The sequence below is a fragment of the Pseudomassariella vexata genome, assembly GCF_002105095.1.
Source record: "Pseudomassariella vexata strain CBS 129021 chromosome Unknown BCR38scaffold_22, whole genome shotgun sequence".
NCBI classification, from domain to species: Eukaryota; Fungi; Ascomycota; class Sordariomycetes; order Amphisphaeriales; family Pseudomassariaceae; genus Pseudomassariella; species Pseudomassariella vexata.
In genome coordinates, this window is record NW_024467977.1 from 159,761 (window position 1) to 172,834 (window position 13,074).

At 54.2% G+C, this 13,074-nt stretch overlaps 5 protein-coding genes across 5 annotated transcripts; 2 read left to right on the forward strand and 3 right to left on the reverse strand.

Moving 5' to 3' along the window:
- Nucleotides 1-88: 88 nt before the first annotated feature.
- On the forward strand, nt 89-5,657 carry BCR38DRAFT_504917 (polyketide synthase; the record flags this gene model as incomplete). Its single annotated transcript, XM_040864908.1, has 4 exons — nt 89-408; nt 471-774; nt 830-4,252; nt 4,328-5,657. 4 exons carry the CDS (start codon nt 89-91, stop codon nt 5,189-5,191), a joined length of 4,911 nt encoding a protein of 1,636 aa, XP_040710188.1. The 3' UTR covers nt 5,192-5,657.
- Nucleotides 5,658-6,107: 450 nt separating this feature from the next.
- BCR38DRAFT_355736 (putative aromatic ring-opening dioxygenase LigB subunit) lies at nt 6,108-7,103 on the reverse strand (the record flags this gene model as incomplete). The annotated part of the gene is made up of 3 exons (XM_040856973.1): nt 6,108-6,357; nt 6,425-6,626; nt 6,704-7,103. The coding sequence occupies 3 exons, from the start codon at nt 7,101-7,103 to the stop codon at nt 6,108-6,110; spliced, it is 852 nt and encodes a 283-aa protein (XP_040710189.1).
- Nucleotides 7,104-7,720: 617 nt separating this feature from the next.
- Nucleotides 7,721-9,166, forward strand: BCR38DRAFT_450729 (uncharacterized protein). Its single transcript, XM_040861400.1, has 2 exons — nt 7,721-8,750; nt 8,832-9,166. The coding sequence occupies exons 1-2, from the start codon at nt 8,116-8,118 to the stop codon at nt 8,992-8,994; spliced, it is 798 nt and encodes a 265-aa protein (XP_040710190.1). The 5' UTR covers nt 7,721-8,115; the 3' UTR covers nt 8,995-9,166.
- A 59-nt stretch (nt 9,167-9,225) lies between these two features.
- Nucleotides 9,226-11,451, reverse strand: BCR38DRAFT_450731 (fungal-specific transcription factor domain-containing protein). The gene has a single exon (XM_040861401.1). It carries the CDS (start codon nt 11,288-11,290, stop codon nt 9,488-9,490), a length of 1,803 nt encoding a protein of 600 aa, XP_040710191.1. The 5' UTR covers nt 11,291-11,451; the 3' UTR covers nt 9,226-9,487.
- A 1,204-nt stretch (nt 11,452-12,655) lies between these two features.
- On the reverse strand, nt 12,656-12,814 carry BCR38DRAFT_355607 (uncharacterized protein; the record flags this gene model as incomplete). Its single annotated transcript, XM_040856963.1, has 1 exon — nt 12,656-12,814. One exon carries the CDS (start codon nt 12,812-12,814, stop codon nt 12,656-12,658), a length of 159 nt encoding a protein of 52 aa, XP_040710192.1.
- Nucleotides 12,815-13,074: the final 260 nt, after the last annotated feature.

Genomic DNA, 13,074 nt, shown 5'->3' on the forward strand with positions numbered 1-13,074 from the left:
AAACATAAATCTGTCATCCCTACTGTGTGTTCATCACAGTGTTAAACTCTCAGAAAATAACAAAACCGCTTTTGCTTACCTAACTAACATGACACGGGCAAAGGTTCTCTACTTTTCAGGTGAGATCCCCCAGGGAGACCCAGAGGGCGACCAACGGGATTTGTTCAGAAAGTTACACCTCCTCAGCAATGAGAAGAACCACCCCATCCTAGCTTCTTTCCTTACCTCGGTCACCTCAGCATTGAGAGAGGAATGCACCCGGCTGAGTCGGACCCAGAGGGATCTGATACCCACCTTTGAGAGCGTCCTCGACTTGACTGATCATGTCTTCCAACTGAGGAAGTCACCGCTCGGCGGAGCCATTGAGCGGGTGTTGGTCCTCGTATTTCAGTTGGGCAGCTTCATTGCGTAGGTACCCTCAAGCATACACAAAGGTCTCCAGACGAAGATGACTTACCAATTCATTGAAGATACCACGAAGTTTATCCGCTTGAGTACAATTTCCAAGCGTCGAATGCGTCTCTCATTGCAAGAGGTCCGGGCCTGCTCTCGGCGGCAGCCATTGGGCTTTCACCCAGCGTGACCATGATCCCAAGCATCGCCGAGGACATCACCAGGGTCGCGTTCCGATTTGGACTGATCGTCGATCAGGTTTGCCGGTCGCTAGAAGTCTCGCCAGATGAGATTAATGCCGACGGTGCCTGGATATACTGCTCATATGGAGTCGACGACAAGGAAGCTACCCAAGCAGTTGCTCGTTTCAATGCGGAGAAGGTAAGTCAAGACGCATCCTTACAATGATGATATTCTAACACACACGTCTCCCTAGGCATACCCTGAGACAAGCATGGCGGCAGTGTTCAACGTCGACGGCAAGTCCGTCAGCATCGGCGGCCCGCCGTCGACTCTCCGAGCCCTCTTCTCCGAGTCTGACTTCTTCCGGCACACGAGAAACGTGCCGATGAAGAAGGTCCAGGGAATGTGGCACCAGGGCACAATTTACGGCACAGAGCATGTGCAGCAGATCGTGCCCAAGATCGATCAAGCACACCAGCTGCATCTCCCTTTATTCTCCCCTGTCACCGGGCAACCGCTTGAGCCCACAAACGCCACGTCGCTGCTCAAGCAAATCATGGAGGAGATGCTGACGCAGATAATTCGCTGGGACAAGACCATTGACGGCATCACCCAGTTATTGAGCCAGCAGTCGCCCGAATCCACCCACCTGATCTCCATCCAGCCGTCACACTACGTTGAGAGCCTCCTCGACCACTGGCGAGTCGAGATTCCCACCGCAACACACTCGACCCAAGACATGATGACGGCAGTCATGAACCTCCCGCTCGGGACGAGCCAGCCCCGGGACGCCAGGTCGTCCAAGATTGCCGTCGTGGGCATGGCGTGTCGGTTTCCGGGAGGTTCCGACGACACGGAAAAGTTCTGGGCATTGTTGGCGCAGGGGCGAGACGTCCACAGTCACATCCCGCCCGATCGGTTCAACATCGAGACCCACGTCGACCCGACGGGCAAAAGGCCCAACACGTCTGGAACGTCCTACGGCTGCTTCGTGGACAATCCGGGCCTGTTCGACGCCATGTTCTTCGGCATGTCGCCGCGAGAGGTCGAGCAAACAGACCCAATGCATCGCCTTGCCCTGGTGACAGCCTACGAGGCTCTTGAGAGCTCGGGCTACGTGCATCGCCGGGGTATACATGCGCGGCGTGTCGGCACATTCTACGGACATGCCAGCGACGACTATCGTGAGGTCAACTCGGGACAAGACGTGGGCACTTATTTCATTCCCGGGGGGTGTCGAGCTTTTGCCCCCGGCCGCATTAACTACTTCTTCAAATTCTGGGGACCGAGTTTCAGCGTCGATACGGCCTGCTCATCCAGCTTGGCGGCGATACAAGCCGCGTGCACCTCGCTATGGAGTGGGGATGTCGACATGGCTATCACCGGCGGTCTCAACATCCTCACAAACTCGGATGTGTACGCTGGGCTGAGCAACGGCCACTTCCTGTCCCCCACCGGAAACTGCAAAACGTGGGATGAGGGAGCGGATGGCTACTGCCGTGCAGATGGCGTCGGTAGCGTGGTTCTGAAGCGGCTGGAGGACGCCGAGGCCGACAACGACAACATTCTTGGCGTGGTTCTGTCTGCGGCCACGGATCATTCGGCCGAGGCCGTGTCCATTACACATCCACACGATGTGGCGCAGGCGCATCTGTACAACCAGGTCGTGAGACGTGCTGGAATTAGTCCCCTTGCTGTCGGCTATGTCGAAATGCATGGCACGGGAACTCAGGCAGGCGATGGCACCGAGATGAGATCGGTCACGAGCGTCTTTGCTCCCAGCGCTGACCAGGGCCACGTCCGACCACGGGACAAGCCTCTCCATATTGGAACTGTCAAATCCAATGTGGGCCACGGGGAGGCAGCTGCTGGCATCATGGCCTTTGTCAAGACCATGCTAGTCCTCCAGAAAGGCATCATACCTCCTCACGTTGGGGTTAAGACGCGGCTCAATCCAGCTTTGCCGCGGGATCTGGACAAGAGAAACGTGCTCATTCCATTCACGGCCGCTTCCTGGGCACCGGACAAGAACCGGACGAGGCTGGCCATGGTGAACAACTTTGGAGCCGCAGGCGGAAACACGTCCATCATCGTGCAAGAGGCGACGCCGCGGCCGAGGAAGGGCGAGGACACGCGACAGACACAGGTCCTCACCATCTCGGCAAAGACGGCCTTTTCCCTCCACGAAAATATCAAACGTCTCGTGGACTACATGGAAGCACGAGAGGATATCTCCATCGCGGACTTGGCATATACGCTGTCAGGCCGGAGGAATCACTATAACTACCGCGTCTCCGTTCTAGCTTCCTCGCGGGTTGAAGCTATCGACGTACTTCGACCTCACCTTGTAACATCGCTGGACCAGGCGCCACATTTCGGGAAGCAAGCCCCCGTGGTGTTTGCCTTCACGGGACAGGGCACGTTCTATATTGGCATTGGCGCACAATTGTATCGAGATTCTCCCCTGTTCCGCCAGCAGCTCGACCAACTCGACAGTCTGGCACGACGACAGAACTTCGTCTCGTTCCTGTCCATTATCATGGGGACCTGCCGTCCTGAAGATGTCTCGACTGTTTCCATGCATCTGGCAATAGTGTGCGTGGAGATTGCTCTGGCACGACTATGGACGTCACTTGGTGTCAAGCCAAGCGTCGTCCTAGGCCACAGCCTGGGAGAATACGCTGCACTGGCTGTGGCCGGGGTTCTGTCCGATAGCACTGCCGTGTTCCTCGTCGGCACACGTGCCATGCTGCTGACTTCTACGTGTACATCCAACACTCACGGGATGTTGTCAGTCCGAACATCCGTGGCAAATGTCGCGCAAGCGGCAGGCGACGTTCCGTTTGAGGTTGCCTGTATCAACGGACCCAATGAAACAGTTGTCGGCGGCAAGCTCGCAGACATTGCTGCCCTTTCAGACGCTCTGGCCCTAGCTGGCCACAGGAGCGTGAAACTGGATGTCGCACACGCCTACCACACCAGCCAGATGGATGCTCTCCTGGACGAATTCGTTACGCAGACGCAGGCGGTGGTTTGCAAGAAGCCTAGCATTCCCATCATTTCACCTCGGCACGCCGGTGTGCTGAACCAGAATGACGTGGTCGATGTATCATATCTGGCTGCTGCGACGCGAGAAACCGTGGATTTCGCCGGCGCGCTCAAGGCTGCGTGGGAGTCTGGCATCGTGTCCAACCCCACCATCTGGCTCGAGGTGGGACACCATCCCACCTGCACTGGTTTCATAACCCGGACGCTGCCCTCGACCCGACTGGTAGTCTCGAGTCTGCACCGAGATAGCGACAACTGGACGAACCTGGCCAAGACTCTCAGTGCCCTGTACAGTGCCGGCATGGATGTTGACTGGAACGAATACCACCGGCCCTTCGAGCTGGCCGGAGCGCTCCGACTAGTCGACGCCCCAACTTACGCATGGAACAATAAGAATTACTGGATCCAATACCGTGGAGACTGGAATCTAACCAAGGGAAGATCCGCACCTGAGCCTGAACCCACACTGGGCGCAAATCGGTTCCAAACGTCTAGCATCCACCGGCTTATATCAGAAGAATACAGCCGGTCCAAGGCAAAGCTGTCGGCCGAAACCAGTATTACCGACCCGTCACTCGAGGGCGTGGTAGATGGACATGCCATGAATGGCTATGGAGTTGCTTCTTCTGTAAGTTCATTCTGAAAATCTCTGAAACGTCACCAAAATCTTCGAACGGGCATTGTTCTAACACCACATATGCAGTTCCTCCACGCTGACATGGCATTCACACTAGCAAGCCGGATCATCTCCCAAATGCTACCAGGCTCGGCCTCTCTCGGCATCAATATCGCTGATTTTGAGTACCACGAGCCCGTCGTCAAGCTCCAAAGAACGAGCGACGCCCAGCCCATCCTAGTCGCCGCCGAGGCCGACCTGGACAAGATGGAAGTGCAAGTCAAGTGGTTTAACCCTGCCAAGGAGCTGTGGTACTGCCACGCCACCGTCCTCTACGAGGAACCCTCGTCCTGGCTATCCACGTGGGCGCGCAACGTAAAGCTGGTGTCGAGTCGCATAGACGCGCTCAATGATATGGCGGCCGCCGGAAGGGCCAGCAAGCTGACGACGGACCTCGCTTACAGTCTCTTCGGGAAGCTTGTCGGCTACAGCAAGCTGTACCAGACGATGCAGTCGGTGATCCTCAACGAGGACGAGGCTGTGGCCGAGGTGGTGTTTCCCGCCGACGCCAGCGGGGCCTGGACCGTGCCGCCGCACTTCATCGACGGCCTCGTTTCGCTGTCGGGCTTCATCCTCAACGGCGGCACTCACTTCGACAACACCAACAACTTCTTCATCACGCCGAGCTGGAAGTCGATGCGCTTCGCCAGACCGCTGGCGGCCGGCGGCCGGTACTTGGCCTATGTGCGCATGGTGCCTGTTGACGGCCACTCATACGCCGGCGACGTGTCAACCGCTTCTTCAGAGCTCCTGATGCAAGCAGTGCTCTGGCGAAAACAACAGCAGCAGCGGTCCCAGCGACCGCTGCGAAACCCGAATTTCTCGCACCAAAACGTCCCGCCGCGCCTGATTTCACGCCGCCCAGCCCGGGAAGCTCCTCACTCGTTGTAGTTTCGTGCGGCGGTCAGGACTCGCAGACGACTGGAGAATCCACGCCTTACTCCGAGCAGGACTCGCGAGGCTTGCCTGCAGCAGCATCAGCATCAGCATCAGACGACATCACGTCCCGCGCCCTTGTCCTGATCGCCGAGGAACTCGCTGTCGATATCGGGCTGCTCGTGGATGAGGCCAAGATCACAGACCTGGGGCTAGACTCACTCATGTCCCTTGTCATGTCCCAGAGACTTCGGGAGGAACTGGGCATCGAGATCAGGGATGCCTTCTTTTTGGAAGTGGCCACCATCAAAGACTTGAAGAAATTGCTTCATTGATTTAGGCAAAAGCCGTGGTCCTCTGCTACCACCCTGAGGTGGTACAATCGATTGGTTGGCTTGCCTGCCTGGAATATTCGTACTTCAACAATGCATTTGCCTTTGTGTTGGCCTTTGAAGGAATGCGAGAGGGCTTTGCGAAAAGCGTCTTCGACATGCTCGCATCCTGTTACTGACCAAAAGTTCCAACGCATATATGACAAATTAGGAAAATCAGAGATTTCAATACAAACAGTTCAACCTGTGCTTTCAATGGCCATTTGCTGCACCCTGGCCACCTATCTGACAGAAAGCTGACGGAACGCCCTGGCAGTATTTCGAATCACCTGCCGATTTTGACTGCGCAAAAGATACTTGAGCTGAATAGATGCTGATGACCTAGCTCATCCTCCTGTTTGACCTCTGACTTGACCTTCTCTCAAAACCTTTTGGGTGTATTTAGTCTCATACTTGGTAGCTGTTCATAATCGAGCTACGCACGCCTCTTATGGCTGTTCAAGGTCTGATTATACGTCTTTACTACATAGCTATGTTTCTTAAAGTGGAAAAACATCTCCCTCCTCTGTCCAGCTGAATTACTCGGGTTCAATACCACTCTACCCCGATGCAACATCCCCAAACCGATACTGTGCCCAACTCAAACTCAACTCAGGAAAAGTCCAAATTCGTTCGCCAAGGTCCGAGCCTGCAGCACCCGCACAGATATGGATCGGAAGAATATGCTCCAAGGTCGGGTGCGCCTTTCTGGCGTCAGTGCGCCTCATCAATGCCGTCATCTTAGCTCGACGCTCGTCTGGCTTTGCGGTGGCAGCCTCTTTCAGTGCCTCGTCAAAGGTGAAGACGTAACTGGACAAGCATAAGCAGAGAATAACAATCGACTCGTTATTTCCCAGCCGGGGCAGGATATACTTACGGCTGTGTCTGGCCGGTTGCCCTTGTGGCCCGAAAATCACGAAGATTGTGAACAGCCATTTCCGCGCCGATGATGAGAACGCCTTCATCTCGCAGGCTCTCCAGTGCCTGCCCCATACGATAATGTTGATCGTGGTCTTCGTTGTTGAACAGCGAAACTTGTACGATTGGTACATTCAATGGGTTCTTTTTGGGGTCAAAAGCTGTTTGCACAGTCAGTGTATCAGAAACAAAACGCTGAGAATATGACACGACCAAGATACATGGGAAATACACTTACCAACCATGAAACCCGCCCAGACGCCGTGGTCAAGGCCTCGCTTGACTTTCTCAAACTCAATGCCGACAGCCGCAAGCTTCTCGATGACCCTTTCGGCAACAGCGGGGCTTCCCTTGTTCGGATAGTCGTATTCGTAGTAGTGCGGCGGGAAGCCGTAGAAATCATAGATGAGATCCGTCTTCTCGGCGACATTGATCCCGATCTTGCTCGGGCCTTCTTGCCAGTGGGCGGAAAAGACGACCACGGCCTTGGGTTTGACTTTTGTCGTGATCTCGCGCCCGACTTCACCCAGTTTCGCATAGGCGGGGTGATCCGTGGCTTCCATGAAGTTGGGCCCGCCGATGCCGAGGAAGTAGACGGGCATCCGCGAGGGATTGTTTGGAGAGGATGAATTAGACATGATGCCTGCAGATTTCGTGTACGGCTGGGCAGCCCGGTAGACGAGCGGGATGGAAAGGCACCCAAGGAGAACGGCAAAGTATATGTACCTTGAACGGATAACTGGACGTTGAGATAGCGGCACCGTGTACATGGCGCGCATTACTTCGTATTTACAGCTTTGCTTTGATCTCCTCGCCTATTGGAAACTTGGAAGGACCAACCGGGGTCTTGGGGATGCAGCCTTATCAATGGCTGCAATCATTTGGGCACGTACGAGCTGATAAACCCATGGCCAAACGTACAGAGGAAGCTGGGATCCCAGAAAAATGTCGAAATGGAGGTTCGGGGCGAATCGTTGGGGCCTGTGTTCGATATTCGCGAAAAGCAACGTCTTGCAGATAGGAAGCCATTCCCACGCGCGGCCGAATTCAACTACATGTAGGAAAAGCGGTAGAGGGTTTCTCTGCATGTGCTCAGGCTTGAATATTGGCCACCCAGAAACGCCCGTTCCCTCGTACAGGAACGCCGCTTCCACACATGTCTCCCCTTTCCGTTCCAAAGTTGTCCGTTGCAAAGTTGTACATTGATTGCGTGAGCAACTGTGACGTTGATCGTATCCAATCCAAGTGCCACCGGGCCCCGCGCGGCGCCTGGCCTGTGTACCATCTGCAGGGTGAGGGCTCATTGCGCGCGGTGTAAGCGCGTTGTAAGCTGCATAATTGCCGGGCTCATCGCGCGCGGCCTGGGGTGCAGGGGGGGTTGGTGATCGTCGCGCGCTGGTCTTGTGGGTCCTAATAGACTATTGACCAGTTTCTGGCAATTAAGCCGCATATACTGATTGGTCGTTGATCGATGCGATGCTATTGTGCAGGTGCAAACAAAGAGTTCGATTACAAATCCACGAAGAATGCTGGTAGGACCAAAAGTCTGGTGAATGGGTAATTGTAGACTCCGCTTATATATTAATATTTGACCCCGAGCCTTCCGGAGGCTTCACTCGGTATAAATAGAAAGGTATCTTCGGCTCCAAGATGCCTTCTTCCAACATATTCCATTCCATAGCTCATTGCATCTGTGGTCCCAAACCCAAACAGTCCAAGTCCACATCTGCCATTGAACCCAATATCACACGCACAATGGCCCCTATCGTACTAATCCTCGGAGCTGGGCCCAGAACTGGCGCCTCGGTCGCTGACAAGTTCGCCAGCAGTGGCTACAAAGTTGCTGTGGTGTCACGGAGCGGGACCGGCTCCAAGAACGACAAAGGATACCTCGCCCTCAAGGCGGACTTCACCAAGCCCGACTCGATCCCAGCCCTGTTCGATACAGTCAACAGCGAGCTCGGCAGCGCTCCCAGCGTCGTCATCTACAACGCTTCAGCACTGTCGCCTCCTCCCGATAAGGAGTCCGTCCTTTCCATCTCGGCCGACAGCGTTGTATCGGACTTAAACGTCAACGTCGTCAGCCCTTACGTCGCCGCCCAGCAGGCTGTCAAGGCCTGGGAGACGCTGCCCGCTGATACAAAGAAGACATTCATCTACACGGGCAACATTTTGAACCAAGCCGTCATCCCCGTGCCGCTGATGCAGAACTTGGGCATCGGCAAGTCGGCCTCGGCCTACTGGGTCGGCCTTGCCGACACCACGTACGCGGCCAAGGGCTTCCGGTAAGTATTTCCAATGTTTTTTGAAACAAAAAACAAGCGCCGCACACCCTGTTTGTTTCTAATATGTCCGGCTCGCCCCAGGTTCTTCTATGCCGATGAGCGCCACGCAGACGGCAAGCTCAAGGGGATGGCGCTCGACGGCCCCGCTCATGGCGATTTCTACCCGCAGTTGGCCAGCCATCCGGAGAATGTGCCGTGGCAGGCCACTTTCGTGAAGGACAAGGGCTATGTCTCATTCAAGTAAACTTTCCAGCTTGGAACTGTAATCTGGGATGAAAGAGTGCGCAATTATTAGCAAAGCATTGAATACAAATTCAATGCCATTTGTTGGATTGTGGGCAAATGGTCTTGTATTGAATGTGTCATGATCTCTAGAGAGTCCTGAATGAAGTGAACGGCGGCCATAAGGGCCTTATATAGACAGTAATGACTGATGCCCGTCCCACAGGCAGGCCTTGTGTGGTTCGATGGGTGGTGGTCATATTGGCCCATAACGTACGGTGCGTGGCCATATGTCCCTCCAAGACTAGCAGTCTTGATGTAGTAGCCTTGAAGGTCCAACATCATTCGCAAGGATTCATCTGTAAAATCCCAATATCATGTCTAATAGACCGTAAATACAACAGAGGTGTTTTCTCATTTGCCCTCCAGAAGAGGTGTCTTCCCAAGTTTTGTTCTACACGAGACGTGCCCGAACCCCGTCCCCCCCAACTTCCACATGCCACATGTCTTGCCTTCTAGACAAGCAACACCAGATCCCCTTGGCTCCTAAAGCACGTAGCGAGGTCGTGACTCGCAAGGTCTCCTCCAGCGTCCCGGCTTCGCCACACTTTCTCCATGATCTCAAGCGCCTTGCGTGCCGTGCCGAAGACGCTGGGCGGCTGTAGAACCTCTACTATGGCACGTAAATGGGCTTCCTGCGCCGGTTCCGCAAGGCAGCCCGCCACGCAGAAGGGCCACACCATTGTCCGCAGCAACGCCGGCGGCGATATCTGACGCGTCAGCAGCTCGATGATGCGAGAAACGTGGTAACGGATGTCGGCGCTTGCGGGCTGCCATCCGGACACGACTACGAATAGATAGACGAGCGCTGCATGAGCCCAGACGCGGGTGACCAAGGACCTCTGGCTGGCGGGTGTTCCTGGATCGTCGCTGCCAGCTGTGAAGACATCCAGCAGGCTGCTGCCCTTGTTGTTACCAGCACCGCTCAGAACGACTGGATCAGTCTCAAGCCGCGTGAGATGGATTTCCAATGAGTCCTTGATGGCCGTGGCGCGGCGGACCAGCTCCATAACGTCGAGATTCCCGGCCCCTTTGCATCTCTGCTTCCATGCGTCCAGCACGGCGATGTCGGCGATCTGCAGCAATACCCAATTTTGACACCCTACGACAGCCTCGAGATTGATGGGGGGCTCGTAGATGCTGTCGACAGTACCCAGAAGACTGCGATAATAATCGTAGAGCCTGGGTTGCTCCTGTAGTACCGTGCTGGCAATAATGTCATCAAAGATCAAAAGCGCGGACGAGAAGCGGAAGGCGGCCTGCTCAGCGCTCGGGACTTCGATATCCTGACCAGACAGAATCCACGACGATGGCCCTAGGCGACAGAGAACGTCATTGAAGTTCGTATTGAAACTGGTCGTAAGTCCGACAGCGCCAGTACTGCCGCTGTCGAGGAGTTGTCGGAAAAGGGCCAGCGCTGCGTTGAGGTGCGCCTGGCAGTTGTTGAAGCTCAGAACGGCAATCTCGAACCGTTGCACTTGCATGATGCCCGCCATGATGCGCACGGCGCCGTGCAGATGCTCGGTGATGTTGCCCGAGCCGTCGATGACCTGCAGCGACTGCCTCAGTATCCCAAAGGCGCCCCGGGTCTGCGCGAGAACCGCCTCCCAGTTGGCCATTCCCTGCGCCAGAGAGAAGAAGTACGAGCTCTGGCATAGCGTGGCCTGGCGCACTACTGGGCTGCTGATCATCATCTCCAAGACCCATGCCCGTCCGCCTTGGTGGAGGAGGGAGGGCTGGTAGAACGGAAACAAGAAGGGGAACAAGTGTTGGAGATAGAACGTGAGGAGGATAGTGTCAGACCTGCCGAAGGCTATGCTCTCGCGCGCCTGCTTAAGCTTGCAATCAGCCCCGCGCTGCGGGAGCTTGATAGTAGCGGATGTGACTTTGAAGCCGGGGCTCGGCTCAATTTCCACTTGTATCACATCGTTGTGGATGTCGTTGTCCGGGTTTGCCATGGATAGATCGGCTTCCGTCTCTAAGCCACGGTCGCCAGAGTCTTGGACCGCGCGCTCCCCTCGTCGGCGGGGGGCCTTTTCCTTCACCTCGCGCTTGAGCCGCTCGGCCATCTCCTCCTGTCGGGCGCCGCCATCCATCCACTCCGGCTTCGCCTTGTCAAAGTAGCAGGTGATGTGGAGTGCGAGACAGACATGACATGTGGGGTGATTCTCATCGCACTTTTTGCGCCGGAGTCGGCAGGTCCAACAGCCATTGGAGATCTTCATGTGACGAGGACGATAATAGTAGTCCATACTCATGATATTACGCAACACGACTGCCAAATAGTAAGAATAAATTAGGGTCTCTAGAGTTGCTCAAGGCGGATCGTTTCATCCTGTAGCCTCGCCGGACACGCGGGATGTACGGACGTAGGTCGTACAACCTGCGGTGTCTTTTTTCACCTATGATTATATAAGCAAGGCCGTAAGCAGACTTAACGCCGAGTTTAGATTACCTTCAAGTTCGACGTACAATTTAAATTACTTATATACTCCACCATTGCCCAGAAGACGATGACGAACCCAGCCCATCCCAGACGACTCGTACAAGCAGTAATTAATCTGAACTGTATCGATGTTTTTAGAACAGCACTCCAGTATTGTGTCGTCACTGGATGCGAAAGGATGCTTCGGTTGTTATTAGACGCCGGCGCGGATCCGAATTAAACAGGAGATGAGGATTACGAGAGCCCATGGCCGCTGTTCTGCGAGAGCATCTGTCCAATCGACCTAGCACATTGGTTCCTGAAGGACGAAGCTAGTATGGTTTCACGGGTCCAGTACTATGAGCCACTCGCGACGGATATGCTGAAAGTTATCTACAGTTTCCGACACACACAGCGGCAGGTTTTGTTGGAATACGGTGCAATATCACAAGGAGTTGAAGAGGATGAAGAGATTTTCTTAGCTAAGGATAGCTGAGAATGCAAACATAGGCGAAAATTGCGAGCAGAGTCTCTAAAGTGCGAAAATGATCGAACAGATTAATAAGAACTCTTAGCGGGCACTTGAGCCGAACAAAATTTCTTGAAGGATGCATAGGTCGGTATTGCGGCAAAAGTCGCATGCCAAATAGCAGTATGATTATCCCAACTAATCAAGAGCAAGAACAGTGGTAGTTGCTGTTTTTTAATGAACTTGGGTGGAAAATATGGCTGGCCTGTTGTATATGTATATCCATGCTTGTACTTAGGTGACAATTGATGAAATTGAAAAGACTGGAATCCAGGCTTTGTGATCAGACCTAGGGAGTAAATGGGCTCCATACTACCCATGGTTCAAACACCTTATCCCACAACTTAAAAATCAGATGCCATCAACCGAAATCTCCTCCTCCTACCACTTCGACGGCTTCCCTTGGTCAAACCAGTTCTTCTCCGCCTCACTCTTCCATGGCGGGGCATACAGCCTATTGAACTTCCAAAGTGCCCGAGGGTTAGGTACTGTCTTTATGCAATTCCCAATCGTACCCCTTATCCGTCGTATACGGTTCACAGTCTACTTTGGCGCACCAATTTGAACATCATTGATATGAACAACCCGATGGTCACTGGAGAAGTGAATAAACGGACTTGTGCATTGCTCTTGGTCGAGGATATCGGCCTCGAGGAGCTCCCCACCGTGCTAGATGTCGCTTCCTGAAAGGCTGTGGAAGTAGACACTCACATAGAAGGCTGGCAGTCCACCATTGGTATATAGAGCCGTGATGTCTTTGTCCAGGGATGCCTTTTTGGTGGCGTCTGTGAGAACAGTGTTGGGGTGCAAGACTTGCCAAACGGGCATTTTGAAGTTTTGACGGGGTGTACTAAATGGTCTATATTTCTTAATGCTTTGTCGATGCTTTTATTGTCTCTTTCGTTGCTGATGTGTTCGGCAGCATCCTTCTTACATTCACACGAGGCCATTCTAGTCAGAGGCAACGTAGACCTTCGCTCAGCCGGATAAATTCTAGCCTAACGGATTTTTCTTCGTTGACGTTAACATGCTGGGAAAGTAAACTAACCGCCGACTTGTTCGTGGATACTACAAGTGCGGACAGTGAC

Coding starts and splice junctions, on each gene's coding strand:
- BCR38DRAFT_450731 (XM_040861401.1), bottom strand. CDS start 11,290: ATGAGTATGGACTACTATTATCGTCCTCGTCACATGAAGATCTCCAAT.
- BCR38DRAFT_450729 (XM_040861400.1), top strand. CDS start 8,116: ATGCCTTCTTCCAACATATTCCATTCCATAGCTCATTGCATCTGTGGT. Junction 8,751..8,831: donor TACGCGGCCAAGGGCTTCCG/GTAAGTATTTCC, acceptor GGCTCGCCCCAG/GTTCTTCTATGCCGATGAGC.